This window comes from Mobula birostris, chromosome 20 (genome assembly GCF_030028105.1).
Source record: "Mobula birostris isolate sMobBir1 chromosome 20, sMobBir1.hap1, whole genome shotgun sequence".
Taxonomy (NCBI): Eukaryota; Metazoa; Chordata; class Chondrichthyes; order Myliobatiformes; family Myliobatidae; genus Mobula; species Mobula birostris.
In genome coordinates, this window is record NC_092389.1 from 8,210,697 (window position 1) to 8,230,704 (window position 20,008).

General features: G+C 37.8%; 1 protein-coding gene across 8 annotated transcripts in view; it reads right to left on the minus strand.

The window, feature by feature from the left end:
• Positions 1-2,759: 2,759 nt before the first annotated feature.
• kmt2a (lysine (K)-specific methyltransferase 2A) overlaps positions 2,760-20,008 on the minus strand; it is a 181,561-nt gene continuing 164,312 nt past the window's right edge. For 6 of the 8 annotated variants that reach the window (XM_072283956.1, XM_072283959.1, XM_072283957.1 and 3 more), the window contains 4 exons: positions 19,714-19,821; positions 18,753-18,836; positions 12,107-12,236; positions 2,760-9,848 (listed from right to left, as the gene is read on the minus strand). In XM_072283956.1, the coding sequence (XP_072140057.1) occupies positions 9,573-9,848; positions 12,107-12,236; positions 18,753-18,836; positions 19,714-19,821 (598 nt within the window). In that variant the 3' untranslated portion in view covers positions 2,760-9,572. Of the gene's footprint in view, positions 9,849-12,106; positions 12,237-18,752; positions 18,837-19,713; positions 19,822-20,008 lie in introns of those variants that run through there. The other 2 variants (XM_072283961.1, XR_011889809.1) reach the window with 2 other exon arrangements.

Sequence of the window (20,008 nt, forward strand, 5' to 3'; positions counted from 1 at the left end):
AAACAAGTCAGCCTGAAAGCATGACACAGGGGAGGTTTAAGCAGTGGCCTCATTCGTTATCATTGTCCAGTAATCCCATCCAAGTGAGGCAAAGCTGAGATATCCCACACCAGCAGATACCATTCTAGCCTCAGCAAGCATGGGCAAAGGCAAAATAAGGTCGCCGTACCTCAGCAAGTGGCAATGCTATGAGGGAAAAAAAATCTGTTTGTATGTTAAAATGACACAAAATACAACAACGAACTAGACATTGACATAAGAACACAAGTAGAAGCAGGGTTTATAGATTTGCTCTGCTTTTTCATCAACATTACCGCTGGTGATTGATCTCAGAGCCAGTTCTTTTGAATGACCAATGCCAGAGATTGTACTGGAACACAGGCCAGAGAATTCCAAAAGTTCATCACCCTGAGTTCATCACTCCCTACAGGGAGTGTCTGTTATTCTCAAGCTATGGTCAGGCTCCTCAGTCAGAGAAAATCATGTCCCCGCATCTAGCCCCTCAAGCTCCTTCCACATATTCAGCCCTGGAACCAGGTTAGAGAATTGTTGCTGTACTCCTCTGACTGTTACATCCTCTCTGAGGTAAGAAGACTACAACTGCCTGTAAACCAGTCATCTAAGGCCCGAAACGATTATTTGCTGGCTTACTCATTCCTGTAATCAAACTTTTTCATCGTAAAGCAAATACAATCTTCTGGAAGAACTCAGTCAAACAAAACATGTGAACGCAAGGGGATGGTTGATGTCTTGAATCAAGACCCTAGGCCAGGGCCATTTTCTTTTTCACTCAAGATTTCAGCATTTGCAATCACATTCCATCTTTCATCAGAGAGATTAACTTACCATTAGCGTCTGATTAATTTTCTTTTCATCCCGGTGCACAAACCATCTTAGGTCTCTTTGAACATCACAACTGACCAATCTCTCACTGTTCAAAAATACTCATTTATTTTGAGCACCAAAGTGGGCAACATCACATCTTCCCACATTATCTTCCATCTGCAATATTACTTCAGTGTATATTTGGCTAATAAATAGTACTCCCTGTTGAGTAGAACTTCAATGATTTTCAAGTTTAATGTCATTGATATTATCAAATAGTTTAATAATTGAGCTGATGTTTTTTTAAAAGATATGAAATTATTTGTCAAAGCAGGTTTTTGCCACATTGCTACACAAAATGAGAAATAACTATGTTTGGAATGATCGTGTTCTTTCTTTTCTGCACAGCAAGTCTAAGACTCTCTCCCAAACCACAGGGAATTTAATATCTTCAAAAGGAAATTGAGACAAATACCACATGCAGTAAAAATCACAAGTTTGTGCAAAAGAGCAGGAAAGTGGAACACAAAGTTTTTAACAAACGGTCACACTATTAACATTCTACGTGTTCGATGCAACTGCCACTTTGAAGTTCACCACTGTAAACGTGAAAGTATGTTACAATATATTTGTCCATGTAATGCTTTAAATTGGGTGCCAGGGTAGATTGTCACGTCAGCAGCAAGTTCATTGATAAGCACAGACTCCTAACAATAAATAAAGCCACCTCAATATTTAGTCAGCAGCTCAAGTTACATGTTAGTGATATTAAGGCAGCTTTTTATCATCTTAAAAGGTTCAAAAGCTGAATACTGTGGCTAATTATTGGAAGTGATGGGTAGGTTTGCACATGAGGAAGGACAAGAGATTGGGGCACCATTGCAGTATAGCGGTTAGCGCAACGCTATTACAGCTCGTTTAGGGCATGGGGCATTGAAGTTTGGAGTTCAATTGTGACAATGTAAGAAGTTTGTATGCCTTCCCACAAGTACATAGCTTTTATCCGGTTGCTCTGGTTTCCTCACACATTCCAAATATGTATCCGTTAGGTTAATTGGTCATTGTAAATTGTCCTGTGAGAGGCATAGCCCACTACTGCAAGATGAAACTAAATGGAAGTCAAGATTTCACAATTACTTTAAGGGCAAAGATATAATCCCTTAAATGAGAATTGCATCTATGCCCTTAGATACAAGATCAAACTGAAAACATAGCTGATTTATGAACTGATGGCCTCTGCTATTTACACACCACTAATCACGTTAATGACGTTCACCAAATGGCCAGCAGAAAATGGAGAGGCGAGATCATCATGACTATTTCATCCCACAAGCAGTGTACTGATTCCACAATACAAGTCAATCCACCAGGCTCAAAATATCAGTCCAACATGCAGGTATGATTGCAATGCAGGCGTTTTTCTTGAAACTAACTTATCTCCCCTCATTGGGAAAATGTGATAGGATGACTTCAAGACTACATTACCTGCAATCATTCCCGGATATTCCCATGCCACAAGTACCTCCTTCATTTTTGCAAATAGCAGAGGTAAAATGAATGGACTCACTCCTTTGGTTGACTGCAATGTTTTGTTGATGTGTTCAATTTATCCCATTTGCCCTAAACAAGCTTTAAGCAACCCAATCCTCTTGAAACTTGGGCACATGAAATAACCAAATTGTCATCAAGATTTATTCAGATTATCTCTTCAATATTTACCATTTTATTCCCTTCTTGTTGATTGTCCTGTCAGGAGTCCTGATGAGATTGGTGTCAATGGTCAAGATGTTCTGCATGAGCACAGTGGGTTAGCATGCCCATTTCTGTGCTGTACAACTTTATGAATGTCATTGCATTCTTTGGAGTTGAGAAGAACGAGGGGTGGGCGTATTGAAACAGAAAGGAGCAACAGTGAGAAATACTACAAACTCAGTTTTACTCAAAACCTGCATCACAGAACTGTCAAAATATAGATTTGAATTCACCCATCCATATAGGATTATCATTCCATTATAACACTTCAATAATCAAATTATCCTGATATGACCTGTGTGTGGTCTGAAGGTAAGTAATTTCATTGAGGGGTCCAGCAACATCAGAATGAACTCTGAAGTATGGGGTAGAAAGAGCAAGAAAATGGCATTTTTAATAAAAGGCAAGCCCACATGAAATACACAAAATATATTTAAAGTATCTCCAAGGATAAACTGGACATGTTTATTAATTAAACTATCACTTAAATAAAAAAAGTGCATAGAAAATGATGCTTAGAAACATTTTTACAACTATATACATATTTTACATTCATTCTTTAGCATAGCTTTCAGTTTTACTTAATAATTAAAATTCCTTCATTACCACGATAATGTTTAACACTGATGCACTAATCCAATAGTAAAGATGTTTTACAAGAGCCATGTAAAAAATAACAATGTACAGGAACGCAAAAATGAAAAAATAATTAAAAAAGGATACTATTAGCCTCCTCATGAATAAAAAATAAAAATTTCTCAAGTAAGGTTCTTCTGAACCGGAACATTTTACATCTACCACGTCTTTGTGTATTCATCTCAAAGAGATGCAAAAATATATTCACATTAACGGAAAAATGTACATATAAATATAATTCTGTTCCGGTGAGGGCATTAGGGAAGAGAAGCACTCTAGTCACAAGGAACAGGGTTGTACAGACATGACGTGTACCCTAATTTAAACAAAAATAATTTAAAAATTGTATTTCCCCACTAGTAGCTACATTGTCAGCTATCCATTTGAGAAACAATAAACAGAAATAGTGTTTAAATATCTTAACATTTTGGGGAATTATCACCAAAGTATTATTTTCTTTGGAAGCAATCACGCCCCCTCCCCAACTTTTTTGAATTAAAATCCAGAAGTCTGTACTTTTAAGCTAAGACGTAACGGTCTTACATGATCTCTGCAAACTTATCGTAAACATTGTATTGCTTTGAATTGGATGCTGAATAGATGAGAACCAGCCCTTCAAATTAACCTACTTATTCAGATTGGATTATGTATTTCATTAAGCTTTATGATGTGATGGTGTTTCATTCATTTAAATGTTCAGTCATTAGAAAAAGATACATTCATCTTAAAACTGCTGTGTCCTGTGTTGGATTGAAAAAGGAAGTTAAACCGTATTACAATTTACAAAGCAAAACCTTCCTTGTCTGACACTCAAGGGCTTGAGCCTAAATTGTTCCATGGTGACTACAGAGACAAATTTTTTAGTACTTTCAACCCTGCTGCAGTACTGCAAGGTGAAATCCTCCAGTAAGGAAATGAAACAAAAAGAGAAGACAAAAAAAAGTGCCATATGTTGTGGATTGCTAATGACAGTTATAGAACTGTTCCCAGGTTTCAATGCACTGGAACCCAAGTAGAAACCATTTAAAATGAGACAACACCCCAATCTTGAGGCAAAAAATACCAAAATAAAAGCTTTCTACAGATACTAACTGTACAGAGAATGATCCTTATAAAATGGTTCAAGAGGACAACAGCAGTGTAAATAAGTTATTTTTCAAAACTTTGGTGTTTAAACTGAAGATCAAACCACATAACTGCTGTAATGAACGCACTCGGTTTCCCTGTAACCAGTTCTGCCAGATACACAAGGGCATTGGTACACTAAGGAATCTCTTTCTCTACAAGTATATTTTGTACTGCACGCTAATCCTGCTACTGGCATTCGTGAATACGTAGTTAACACCTTTCCTTATAATCATCACCCTCAGAAAAGAGGCAGTTTGAAATACAGACTAAAATGGCTCTTCATTCACATTTGATAAACTGTCTTCAAGTTGTTATATCAAGTGTCTCTGTTCAGAAATTGGAGTGAAGAGTACATGGGGTATGCCCTTTGTCAACAGTACCCCAAAGCTATAGATAAATGCAAGATTAAATCATCCAAAAAATGACCTCAAATTAAATAAACTATCCTAAAAAAATATGCACTATGCAGTATTTTTCAATTGTTAATTGGCAGGTCATTAAACTTTAGATATGTTGTCAATAAATCCCTTTAAAAAATAACCTAACACTGAAATATATACACTGTGTGGTGCAGGTTATAATGGTTTAAAAATTTAACTGCCTGTGGAAATCAACACAATGGGATGCATGGTAGTTTTATTCCCCATCTTTGACCAGTCACATGGATGAACAAAAGCAGTGGCATTTGTAAACAAAAGCAAACTAGCAACTAGTCATCTCTTCTCACTTGCCATGCATGTTCACCACTGATCAACCCCAGCCAATAAAACTTAAAGAAAACAGGCATAATGCCAATAAATACAAAGGACTTCTCTACAAAGAAGTTCCACTCATCAGATTGCTCTCCCCTCCCCACCCCTTCTGAAAAGTAATTTTAGATTCCACGTCACTGGTCTAGCTGCAGCCTATTTCCATATTCAAATTCAATATTTTGAAGAGGAGAGGAAAGAGCAAAAACCCTCTATTTTTGTAGCGCTCACTCCGTATCACACACCATAGCTGTCTGTGCAACTGTTCCATGTCTTGACACTGAATTAAAAGAGTGGTGAACTAGTTGCAAAGATGGGGGCAAGACAAGAAGTAACTAGAACTCCAATGATTCATTTATTCCTATGAATCAAGACTTTGGTACACATACTCAGGCATCACCACCTGACTTTGCTGTGCTATTTCAGTTATTTATTTCTTAAAAACTATTTTCTACCTCTTTCCCAGTCTCATTGTTTTTTAAATACAACTATATTCAAGTTTCCTATATATCCCAATGAGTTTCAATAAATAATATATTTTTAAAAAATTCTGGTTGGGTTAGAGATAGTGTCAGTTGGAAAGAACAACTATATTAATTTTTGTTCAGTGTTTTAACTCATTACCCAGTCTATAAAAATCCCAATCTGAACCAACAGGACAAAGAGTACTACTGAAAATCTCCGTATTCCTAAGTTAAAGTAATTGGCAAAAGTGTATTTTTTCTTAAAAAAGGAGAATGAACTTTAGCCAACTTAAAGATTCACCACTACCCTGCTTCTGAAAGGAACACAGTACAGCATTTCACAAAGTGGCCCACAAAGAGAATTTAGGTTTGAAAAGTGGAAAGACCACAGAGCCGAAAGCCTGGAATCCACCACACGAAAACTAAACATTGCATTTTACAAGAATGTCAACTGCTCCCTCTTAGGGAATCTATTAAGCCTCTTATACCTTGAGCATGAGAGGCCTGTTCCAGGATCTTTGGCCAGTTTTATTATCATTTTCTGAGAACAGAACGATTCTGCTCATGGTGAGTGCACTTATTCCATTTAATGTAGCATTCCCACTAACCCAAGGTAGAATCAGGGAAAGTGAACCAAGACTTTAGAAAGCTCATACAAGAAACATCATAACCACCAAACTACTGTTTTGAAAGGGAAACTACATGTTTTTGGATAGAAGAATGTTGAAATCAAGCCTCAAGAATGTTAGGGCTCTGACTCATCTTGAATACCACTTTACATACCTTGTTAAAACCAAAGAATTTAAAACGGACTTAGCAGTATCTCTGGACATTGCAGTCATTAATATAATTGAAACTACAATTTGATGCTTCATTCAAATATCTAAAATGAAACAAATTAGCAAGAAATAAAATGAGCATCAACAACAATCTTTGCCCCTTTTTTGAAGTGTCCTACAAATCAGAAAGTGGGACAAGTGAGGAAATACATATACCAAATTATCTGCTTGTCAAGGTTTCTTTCCTATCATAGAGTTTGCCTGTAATTGCTTGGCAACAATGAAACTTAATTAAAAATAATGACAAACAAAATCTTTTCAGCTAGATGTCATTATCCATCCAGCCAGCAGTCAATAGTACAGCACATATTCGTCTTTGTGACTATCAGTGCATACAGAACTATTCCCCCCACCCCACCCAACCAGTAGAACCCCCATTACCTGAACCATTAACACCATGCTAAGAAGGTGCACCTTTCCTGTGCTCTAAGTATGCTGCCCTGGTGATTCGATCATGTACTTAATGAAGTGCATTGTCATTCATAGGTCAATCCTACCCTTTCCTACGGTAGAGGCTAGTACCCCTGTCTGTGGGTAAAAGCTGATATTGTAGCAGCGAGGAACATGGTCCCAAAAGGCAGTTAGATGTCATTAAATAGTAGCAGCAACTGAGCAACGACAAAAAGAAAAATATCCAATATCTGTCCAGAGGTGTAACTGAACAGGAATACCAGACAATGTGGACCTTACTAAAGGAAAAAAAATTCTGATAATCTTCCTTCCATCAGCTTGGTTGGCTGTTGATTATTGCTTAAAGGAACACAGCCTTTGTCTTTTGGGAGGGAAAACAGAATGGAAGGGTGGGAGACGTGATGATGGGATTATTCAAGTTTGAACAAAGACTATGCCCCTTTAAATAAGGTACAACATCCTGATAAGCCAAACCCCTTTTGAAACCAATGGGAAACTTAGATAGCAGAGGAAGCATCTGTGATCAGGATAATAGAATACATGAGATAGTTATAATCTGGATTTTGGAAAACATGGAAAACAGCTGTAACCTAAAATCATGGTACACTATTGTAGTCAGTACAAACACATTCCTTTTAGCGTTTATCTAAATAGCACACAGTGCAAAAATACAGGGGATCAAGGTCTTTAAAGTAACTGCCAGAAACCCACCTGAGATGCATTCATTTGGTCAAAAGAAATTGCCCATTTTCCAGGAGTCAGCTATGGTAGCAGTTGTCATTTTTTTTTTTTGGTTATGAATCACACAAAAATAGTCATTGCCTCCCTCAACCTCCCCAAGTTGATAATTCAGTATGGTTTAATGACCGGATTTTTTTCCCTCTGTGGTGTTTAAGCATAGCTGGGAAAGAGAAAAGATAAATTTTAAATTACCAACAAATGGGTGCTTTATGTTCTCACAGGCATTCCACTATAGCTTACTGGAACCTTTAATCAAAATAAATGGTTAAAATTGCAAAATAAGAAACACCAGATGAGCACAAACCACCCATTTGTCAGTATAATGCACAATAACAAAGTGCCTTAGTATCCTTATTTTCAACTTCCGAAATCAGTGCTTCTTCACTTCAGGGAGATTACACTTTAAAGTATTTAAAAATTTAGGTTTAAACTTTTCTCCCTCTGTCGATGTTCAATGACATGCCAATCAATTTGCCAATATGTGTTTTCTAGAATTATGAACATGACTTTTTTTGCTGAACACCAGAATTTTATTTTAAATGCTGTTAGCTTATGGTAAGTTTGGATTTTAAAAGCATGATTTTAAGAAGGGCAGACTGAGCTTTTTTAATCTACCTCCTGTAGTTTTCCCATCTTCACACAAATAAGATTGAATGTTATTCCCATTGACCAGAAAATAACAATACACAAACCTCAAACCATAAATTTATATGGTTATATATAGGTGAAAGGCAAGATGACAATTTAACTACCCCGTTGCTAATAGATGGGTACCATTTAAAGCTTAAGAGTTTGATAATGAAATAGTGCCTTTTGCATAACTCATGCACTTTAAACTAGCAGTGTAATTATCAACACTAACTAGGTGTACAAAACATATGGGGTTGTTAAGATTACAAGTTGAGTGCACACGAGCAATGCTTTACTACCTATAAAGGGGCCTGTGTTACAATTCAGCGTAGTATCCCCCTCCATCAATGCTGCCTGATCTGCTGAGCTCCTCCAGTATTTAGTGCGTGTTGCTCTGGACTTCCAGCATCTGCAGATTTTCTCTTGTTTGTGATCAACATTTTTGTTTTCTGTGGTCAACTTCCTTCCATTAGATTCTTTAAATGACCCAAGAGCAAGTGCAGTAGTTATTATACTGAAGGAGAAAAAAAAATGAATGAACCTAATAGGCAGAATTTCAATCTTTAGTGTTACTTTTATTTTCTGCCAATCCAAGTGACTCAGAGTCCAAAAAAATGCCTCACAACTTAAAATCGGAGATAACTGCCTCCTGGAAAGGGGAGTGAATTTGCCAGATTGAAGTGATTACATGGGACTAGAGACCTTTGCCAAAGCCGCACAGATCCTCCTATGATTCCGCTTGTCTTCCTCATCGTCTTTATATTAGTTCTTCTGTTGACCAGTGGCTATCATTAGATGGATTTATGAAAACATTTTCCTTCCCCAAATTTAAAACTGCAATGAAAAATCTACTGCCAGGTTAGGATCTGCATGTCACAGATTAAACCTGTATTCTCCTTGCATTTCCTCTACCTTTTCTACTGCATTACTGTTAAGGAGGTTACTTTTTAGTCAAACTTGATCTTAACTTTTGCCTTTCAAAGATGAGAATCAACTCAAGTTGCCTGCTAATTTCATATTATTTTGTTGTGGTTGGTGCAATAATTGACTGGAATTTTTATTTTATTCAGGATTGCTGCCTCAAACAAGGAACTGTACATTTTTTGGAATGGAATACGCTGTAACTGTTTAACATCCTGCTGTGTAGTTTTGGAAATGTTCAGCAGCCAACACAGTTTAGCAGTGTTTTTTTTTTAAATAGGCCTGTACGTTGGAAAACATTTGAATAGTAATTTGCCACTAGTGTTTAAAACTGTGCTCTATCAAGAATGTATGTTGTTGCACACTGGAGTACAAGTATCCCACTATTTCCATCCCTGAACTTTTATTTTCCCAGGTAATCCTATTAAATCATGGCAGTCACCTCAAGAGGGATTTTTGCCCCACACAAGTCTTTATCAGTTCAAGAACTTCCTGCATTTCTTTGCTCCACAGTTACACGGAAGTTTGTTGCTGGCATCTTCAATTGGGAACTTGTAATCATATGTCAGCTCTTCACCTCGGTAGATCTTTCGCACAGCAAAAATAACAATGTGCTTTTGCCCATCCACATTTATTACGCGGGAATAGCAGTTGGGTTCACAGGAGTGGTTGATGAAACGAGCTGCATTTCCATGCATTGTTGCATCCACCACCTCATAATCATCAATACGGAACATGTAGCAACCGATACCCTATGAGTAAAAGACAATAGCAGGAAATGTTAATAAAATGTTTGTTATTATGAGTAAATGGCTTTCCCCCAACCTTATCCAAAATGTGCCAGCACCTATAGAATGATACCTTGACTGTGGCAGCATGGTACATGACCAAGTGTCAAAACCAAGTTTGATTTTGCTCTTGTGCAATATCCAAAGCTAATTTGGCTCATCCATTCATGGGCAAAATATAACACTGTTTATTGTAACAGCACAAAAGATCAAAATCAAAGATCAGAGGCTCAATGTATCTTCAGTAAAACACCAGGCATTGCTTTATTCTTAATAGACACTGGGGATTTAACATGTTAGAAAACAGATTCAGAATCATCCAATAAAATACAATACAAAAAATGCAAAAGTAATACCAGAACTAGGTTATACTCATAGAAAAGACTGAGCATGCTGAGATTCTGAGAAAGAACGTCTTTTCAGTCAATTATCTGAACAGGTGCATGCCTGAATGGTAAATGCATTTCCTTTACTAAACTCAACAGCAAATTCCTGATGATGAGGGGAGTCAAGGGACTGAGAGAATGTACTCCTGCGCATCGTGGTCCAGCAGTGGTGCTGATTTATCTTTGTTTCAAAATAATCTAAGCCTCCTTACAGCTGCTAGATTTTCCACAGTCTAGGAAACACAGCCTAGCAAACCTATGAAGTACAGGAAATCAGAGCCTGTCAACCTCTAAAAATTTTGTAACATTATCACTCCACTCTAATCACAGTCTTGGGTTGGGTGATGGATTAGAATTTTTTTTATGTTAAATTTATCCGGGTTGGACTTGCAGCCAACCTATCCCTTTTTAGAGATTAACTTTCATTTGGCTACATCCAATGAGATAGAAGTGTTTCCACAAATTGCAGAATGAACTCATTACAAATTATACTGTTTTCACAGCTTCCAGCACTGATCATTTAATTAGTGTGCCAGCATTATCATTTTACAGTAAGAATCACAGAACAATTGATGTGCACTTCCACTGCCAGTCATAACACCACCCACCTCCTCCACAGTGACACCACAAGGTGAAGAGTTTTGTTTTTATTCCCATAATGCAGCCAAAATTACAGAAGCAAGTGAAAGTGAATCAAACACCTTTAAAGCTATTTTTTATTCAATAATTGCAGGAACTACAAACATAAAATGCAAAAGTTGATTTTATGTGACGTACCATCTGGAGTGTGATGGTGATGCTTAGTTACCAAGAATGATGCTGAATAACAGCCATTCAAGAACTGACTAATTCTTAAGAGGTTTTCAACAGGCAACAAGTGATGAGTTCAAGAGGGATTGATTATTGAGGGAAGTTTCCATGATTGGCAGTTGCATCTAAATTCTCCAGCTACTGGGGTCCTAGTCTTGCGGGGTAGGGACAACAGAATGAGGTAATTCACCCAGGAATGGGCTATCTCTATCATTATAAATAATTTCAAAATGCAGTAACTGATGGATAAGTCCTAGTCATGAGAATATTGGTATTAATGGAAGTTCACAATTTTGAAGTCTGTATCAACAGAGTAGTTACCTTATGTTCATAAGGAATTATTATCGGCAATTAAGATGACACAAAGGTAAGACTTCAAGTATATTAGATGGACTATCAGACTATTGATTAAGACATGAATTCTTCAGACTGAAATTCAATCCACGACCAACTGAATCTTAGCATTCTTTTAGTTACTGCAACTGAACACAAATAGTCCCAAGTATAAATAATCTTGCAGGGTATTTTAAAGCAGAATGAACCTCATTGCTCTCTTCATGAAATTACTTCGGCAATGTTTGAATTTGGAGAAGTAAAAGCAGTAAGTGGAAAGTCATGGCTGTGGCTGATAAAGGACTCGGAAGGAATAACATACGCAGTTATAGAACAGTAAGAAATGCATAGCATTTGAAAAAGCCTCTCCAGAGCAGAATGCTTCACCAGTCCCATAAGCAGATCGAAGATTCCATATTCTACTCATCTAAGAGCACGAGTAATGAATGTACAATAGACAAAATACATGCACAAAAAGTAGTTTTTAAAATGAATTGTGAAGTGGTATGAATTAATAATCCAAGTGGGTCAGCTAATTTACATCACAAGAAAACTGGTATATTGCTGATGCCATACATGTAGCGCTGTTTCAGAAAGGATTCATTAAATGGCGGAGAAACGATAATGATTCCCACGATGGCTATCCCCAGAGCAGTGGTTATAGTCTACTATAAACCTGCACTAGAAACTCACCTTGCTGTCATAATATTTCTCTCGTTTGTCTGTGAGGACAGATCGAATGACAGTACCCGAATATTCGATGACCATCTCACCTGCATCAATGTTTCGCTTACAGAAAAGGCCCCGTCCATGGATTGGTGACCTATAGCATTTACAAAGGTGGAAAGAATAGAAGGGGAAAAGACAAAAACCAGTTATTGTGAAAAGAAGTCAGGAGATCACAAGTTTTATTCTCAAAATCAAGCATGAAGGACACATAGTTTGTGCTTGGAATGAAAACTAAAGGTTCTTGAAAGACACTAAAGATTCATTAACACTTTCTAACTGCAAAATTACTACCATCAATGTGTTAAAGAAATGAATGGGCAGTACAATCGGAAGATAACCAGTTATTTCTGAGCACGTCTTGAAGGCACTGTTTCAAACTAGAGCATCTATCCATAGATAAGTGTATATTCACATTAACAAACCCATGTCTCAATCTAAATTTGAAATTTTAACAAGCTACTAGACAACGGGCGCCTTTTGAGAGAAGGGTAGTGCAGTCTGATGTGACCAGAATGAACATTAAATTTTCCTGAATGCTATTGGTATCACTTTGCTTTGGAAACTGAAGTAGAAAACCTCAGTTTATTAAAGAAGAATGACGCGTAGCAAAGCAAATATAGCTCCTCCTCATTTAACGAAGGACACTTTCGATGGCATCATTTCTGGTTTACCTGCCACCCTCGTGCCTCTCGTTGTCATTCAGGAGATGTGCAGCCCTTTCATCCCCCATCTCTTCTGCTGTTTGTTGTTTGTCTCTGATCCTGGAGATGTGCATGCCTCTCCTCCTCTGTCTCTTCTTCTCTCATCTTTTTTTGTCCTGACTCTTTGATCCTGGAGTCCTGCGGCCCTGGCCTCATCTGATTCTTGTTCTCTCCCTCTTCTTGCCGCTTCCCGACGACATTTGGCGTCATCTCTTGACCATAATGTCCACCTTCCCTTTCCATGTAGCATAATTAGGCTGACCATTTGTTTTTACCCTGATGCTGGATAGAAGATACGAAGCAGTAACACCAAAGGGTGCTGATTATTCTTGATGATGTGGTTGGCACTCTCCTGAATGGACGTGATACAGTCACCACTGTCCTTTACTGCAGCAAAGGGTTTTATGGGTGTCTCGAAGTACGTCATTACAATAAGATTTAATTATCTCTTATTGATGGGTGGCAGTTAGATCTGTCCCAATCCTGCACATGCTGATGGTGATTAGCAGAATAGAGCTGCCCTGCCCTTTTGCTCCAGTAGGTGTCGCTGCTGAGACTGGCCGTGCGCATACGTCAGGCTGTCGCGTCCCGATTTCCATGATGGCTGATCGGGTCTCAGGTGAAAGCCAGCCTGTTGATTTTTGACGAATGAGCAATTTTATATGAATATATAACCCTGAACTTTGCCTGCATTCTGTAAGTTAGCGCATTTTAATTCGATTTAGCCAAAAAAAGTGCCGCTGTAATGCACCGTTTGCGCTAATTGGAGGTCACAAACAGATAAACAGAGCATGAGAGTTTTAGTAGTATATAGATTTAGTTTTTGATTCTGCATGTACGACCTTAATTCAGTCTTGATCTGTGATCACATACACCTCCAGCGAGCATAAACTATCTGCTGAGGGACATTGTTACTTTCTCTCTCCTTGGCTCAGTTCCATTGAAGTTCTTTGTTTCTTGTGAAGCTTAAAAGGTATTTACATTTGAGGTAGTTCATATAGTACATACTGCTACACCTGGCAAGGAAAACTTATTCTCAAAACCAGAGCATCAAATAGTTGTTCTGGACTTTGTTTGGTGTTCTACTCAAATTAATCTCATGTGATTGATGTCTAAGTTTCCTCTCATTTTGTCTTTTAATAGTGTGAACCTTGTTCTGTCTTGATCCCAGTTTCCTAGACCAGTTACTGCCTTATATGTTCCTCCTTAAGATCACTTCATTTTCTTTCTTCTGAAGCTGTTAAGTCCAAATATACTCATTTACTTTTTTCATACCACTGACGTTAGGGACCAGCCTTGTGAACTGCCTCCAGTGCTGTATTCATGCCATCACCATAAGAGGGCACAATACTCACAGTGTAGTCTGACTAATGTATAACATTTCGAGAAAGATTTCATCTTACTTGTTATTACTTGAATTAGGTGAACAACTTAGCAATCTCCTTTGTTTTGACGATTGCTGTTCTTACGGCTGCACACAGTAAACATCCACAGAACCAATCCACAGAACATAAGAAATAGGAGAAGGAGTAGGCCATCCGGCCCATCGAGTCTGTCCCGCCATTCAATAAGATCATGGCTGATCTGACTGTAAACTCAGCTCCATCTATCTGCCTTTTCCCCATAACCCTTAATTCCCCTACTATGTAAAAACCTATTTAACTGTATCTTAAATATATTTAGTGAGGAAGCTTCAACTGCTTCCCTGGGCAGAGAACTCCACAGATTCACCACTTAGGGAAAAACAGTTTCTCCTCATCTCCATCCTAAATCTTCTCCCCTGAATCTTGAGGCAATGTCCCCTAGTTCTAGTCTCACCTACCAATGGAAACAACTTTCCTACTTCTATCTTATCTATCCCTTTCAAAATTTTGTATGTTTCTATAAGATTCCCTCTCATTCTTCTGAATTTCAGAGAGTATAGTCCCAGGCAACACAATCTCTCCTCATAGGTTAACCCCTTCATTTCTGGAATCAACCTGGTGAACAGCCTCTGCACTGCCTCCAAAGCCAGTATATCCTTTCTCAAGTATGGAAACCAGAACTGCACACAATACTGCAGGTGTGGCCTCACTAGTTGAAGCATGACCTCCCTGCTCTTGAATTCAATCCCTCTAGCAATGAAGGCCAACATTCCATTTGTCTTCTTAATAACCTGTTGTACCTGCACAACAGCATGCTGCAATCTTTCACCATTTAAATAATAATCTGCTCTTCTATTATTCCTTCCAAAGTGGATGATCTCACATTTACCAACGTTGTATTCCATCTGCCAGACCTTGGCCCACTCACTTAACCTATCTATATCCCTCTGCAGACTCTCCACATGTTCTGTACAATTTGCTTTTCCACTCGTTTAGTGTCATCGGCAAATTTTGCTACACTACACTCAATCCCCTCTTCCAAATCATCAATGTAAATGGTAAACAGCTGCGGGCCCAGCACCGACCCCTGCGGCACCCCACTCACCACTGACTGCCAACCGGAGAAACACCCATTTATACCAACTCTCTGCCTTCTATTGGTTAACCAATCCACTATCCATGCCAATACACTTCCTCTGACTCCATGCATCCGTATCTTATTTATAAGTCTCTTGTGTGGCACCTTATTGAACGCCCTCTGGAAATCCAAGTATACGACATCCACCTGTTCCCCTCTATCCATTGCACTCATTACGTTCTCAAAGAACTCCAGTAAGTTTGTCAAACAGGACGTGCCCCTTCTGAATCCATGCTGCATCTGTCTAATGGAGCCACTCCTTTCTAAATGTTTCGCTATTTCTTCCTTAATGACAGCTTCAAGCATTTTCCCGACTACAGATGTTAAGCTAACTGGCCTATAGTTGTCTGTCTTTTGCCTACATACTTTTTTAAGAAGTGGTGTAACATTTGCTGTCTTCCAATCCGCCGGGACCTGCCCAGAGTCTAGAGAATTTTGGTAAGTGATTACCAACGTGTCTCCTATAACTTCCGCCAATTCCCTCAGCACCCTGGGATGCATCCCATCAGGACCAGGGGACTTATCTACCTTCAGGCCCTCTAGTTTGCTCATCACTATCTCTTTAGTGACAGTGATTTTATCGAGGTCCTCACCTCCCATTTCGTCCATAACATCATTCTTTGGTATATTAGACATGTCCTCCACCGTGAAGACCAAACACAAAATAGTCGTTCAATGCCTCAGCCATTTCCTTATCACCCAATATCAATTTCCCTTTCTTTCAATTAAAAATAAATTCAACACTAATTATGATGTTCACGCATTTTCCATCTTCCCATTCTACATCAACATTAAATTTCGCCTGGTAGAAATCTTATTTCCTGAGCTGATTCTACAGAATTATAGATTCGCCTAGTTTGAGAACATGTGCAAAGTTGTTTCAAAGCTTTGAATTCATCAGTTTCCATGAAGCACATCACTAACGATACAAGAGAATTTTTGCTTTTGTATACCTGACAATGCTTTATCTATTATTACATAATCAAAGTTCTGACCATATGTAAATGCCTTTGGTGTGAAGCTTCCATTTCTTTTGGAAGTCTGAGCCAACCAAGGCACAAGTCTTACAAGAATGAACTGTCACAATAAGACAACCAGACCAAATGGATAAAAACAAAGTCCAGCGCTCTTTGTCCTTTACAAGGTACTGACATACTGATGCTCCCGATTTTTGATTTCATTTGTTTTTAATGGCAATAAAGGAAAAAAAAACAAGAGGTTAATCAGTGGCTTTCTGATGAGAGGTTGTTGCTCTGGGATGTTAACTCACTCTTTCCATTAAATTTGCCTGTCTTGTAGAGATTTTCTGACAATCTGCTGTTTATATTTCAGATTCCCTGCATCTGCAATTTTTTTTTTCTTAAAGATCCTGTTTTTGAGCACTCATCTCTTGATTCACAAGTTTCATCAGCAACTTGTTCAAATGAATTCTGTTCAGTACTTCCTCAAAACATGTGCAAGGAGGAATGATGTGGGATATTACATAGAACATTACAAACACAGGAACAGCTTCTTTAACTTACAATGTTGTGCCAAACTACAATTAAACTAGCAAGTAAATGCCTTCTGGATAAGTCTCCAATGAAAGAGCTTGCCACACACCTTACTAAAATCGATATAGACAACATCCAGAGCTCTACTTTCACCACCTCCTCGAAAAACTCAATCAAGTTAGTAAGACACAACTAGCCCCACACAAAGCCATGCTGACTCTCCCTAGTTAGGCCATGGTTTTCCAAAAGCTCATAAATCCTATCCATAAGAATATTCTCAATAGCTTCCCTACCACTGATTTGAGATTCACCAGTCTGTAATATCCAAGATTGTTCTTATTTTCCTCCATGAATTATGGAACAACATTAACCCACTATACTTTTCCAAGTATGGCTATTGTGGTATTATGGTATACTATTATGGTATTTTTAGCTTCTTAAAACTGTTCCACTACAGTTAAATATTGAGAGAATATTCTGTTGTTTCCTTTTTTAAAAATATAGTTTTATTTTCTGTTCTCTGCTAGCGCCACTATCTTCCTAATATAATGCTGTATATCCCTGTATTTATAATAAAAACTTTAACATTTCTCATTATAATATTGTCTTTAAATTATATTCATTAAGTACTCCTTGCATTTATCACTTAGACCTTAACTTCCAGGTATTTCTTTGTATTTCAGTACCAGTTCATCTGATTCATTGTATTAATGTTATCAAAATATGCCAATCCAATACGGTTAGGGGCAGCTTTTTAAAATCGCCACACAGTAATCGATCAGAGAAGCCTCTATCCTAGCTTTAAGATATTATGGAAGTTAGAACTCTTTGAAATACACATTTTCAGGTGGTTCAGGAGAGAAAATGAAGGATCTTGTAGCCTTTCACTTAGGTTCTTTTCTATACTCCTGTATCTTCTCTCTTTGATGGGGGCTTCTAATAACCTTGTCTTTTTCTCCCCCTCTTCCAGTGGGAGTTTAAACACAGAAGATGGTATATAAATCTATGCTAACTGTTAAGGAAGTCTAAATGAATCAGTAACTTCAGCAGTTTCCAGTCATACCCTATAAACGTTGACAGATCAAAACACGAGGGAGCATAGTTTTGAAGGGCTTGGAAGTAGATACAGAGGGAATGTCAGGGGTAAGTTTTTCACAGAGAGAGTGGTGGGTGCGTGGAATACATGGCCAGTGTTGGTGGCGGAGGTGGATACAATAGGCTCTTTTAAGAGACTCTTAGATAGGCACATGGAGCTTAGCAAAATAAGAGGGCTATGTGGTAGGGTAATTCTAGGTACATGGTCAGCACAAAATTGTGGGCTGAAGGGCCTGTAATGTGCTGTAGATTTCTATGTTCTATGTAACTAGTAAAAAAAAGTCCTTAGGTAGACAATACTCCCCATATAATGATTGATTCTGAATATACTGTCAATTGGTATTTAAATAACATGTACCAAAATATAATGGAAAGCTTTTGCTTGCATGCCATTCAGACAGTTCATTTCATATAGAATATGCATCAAAGTTTACTCATGCAGTGTTGATTTCTGTGCGGTACATAAAATGCAACATATTTGGATAATTAAATGCAACAAAAGCTCTTAAGCTTTTCACACTATTTGTAGTAAGACACCATGGGCTCTCGAGTTGTACTTCTGCATGGAATGAGAAACTTTTAAGGCTAGTGAGTAAGCTGTTTCCTAAAGTTTATAAGATTTGTCGAAAATTTAACACGATCTTCTTCACATGTGGCCAGTAGGGATCGAAGATAACTTTAGTCAGCACATTAGGAACCCAGAAACAGCAAATTATTGTTAAAAGTTACATTAACATAACTAATAATCACCATCTTAATAATGGCTTAAAGTTTTAACATAAACTGAGGGAAGTATGTAGAAATATATCTTCCCCTTACCGGTAAACACCAACAGCCTCCTTTGATGTCTTTTTCAAATGCCGGAATCGCATGGCCATAGGAAGGTCCATGCTGGTTGCCCGTCTATACGTTCAAAGAAAGAGATGTTAGCCCATAATCAGAGTTCGTTCATATAATGTACAACACTTAGAAATACTGTATTTATTTATTGGGGAAAAACTAAAGTTGCGATCACCTTATTTTACCATCCTTTTGATTGATTCAACTTTCCCAATAATTTAGTTTCTGAAACCACTTTGAATATACTTTTTTTTCCAACTCCATAATCAACTTCTGATACAAGCAAATTACAGGGAATACTTTTGTAACTAGCATATTTTAGGTACATGTTAATGATAAACTTTATTCATACCTGCCTTTAGATTAACAGAAGAATTAATTCTAACACGTCCAGCATTGGTTTTTGAACTTCAGTCAAAAATATACCCACTCATATGAAATGCCACTGTTCTTCCTGTGAAGAAGTTTAGCTGCTTAAACTAATTATTAAGCGACCTTGCATGTCTCATCATTATGCTAACTGTCACACTGTTCACAGGAGTACTTGTATATTGAATAAATTCTCTGAGATAGTGCAAATGAGTTGCAAGCTATATCAGCTTACCATCCAATTAGTTTGCTTTGGTTATTTGGTGAGTCCATATGAATAAATTGTTTATTGTTCTTTAACAAATATTCTAACTATTTAAAAATCCTAAAAAAATCCCTTAATATTTACACCAAAAAGTATATTTATCAGTTAGACGCTGATGACAATTGTCTGCATTCACATTGTAGCTTTATATCAACACTTTATTTCTTCAAAGGTGCCATCCAACTTACCAAGTATTTCTACTATTTTGCATTTGAGATTTTTAACTTTCCTTATCTGTGAAGAATACATAGTATCCACCAAAATGTCATATACAAATGCATTATGTGCATGTTTGACTTAACCCACCGTGCTGATTTTAGCTGCACCTCCTCTTCCTCTTCCTCATTGGGACAATAATCTGGTGGCTGCCGATGTTTTGAAGCCAAAAAATTGAACATGTCAAATGCTGACTTCCTGTGCAAATAAATCAAAACAATGTGTGAGCCCCTTTGAGACAATTTCAAAACACCACTTTTCTCTTCCATATAGGCGATACCTCTGATGCTCTCAGTGCTAAAAAGGTACATCATCATCATCAGGTGCCGCACCCAGTTTGAGCTTTGACTGCCATGGCCCACACACTCCTGTTTCGGGTCAAGTG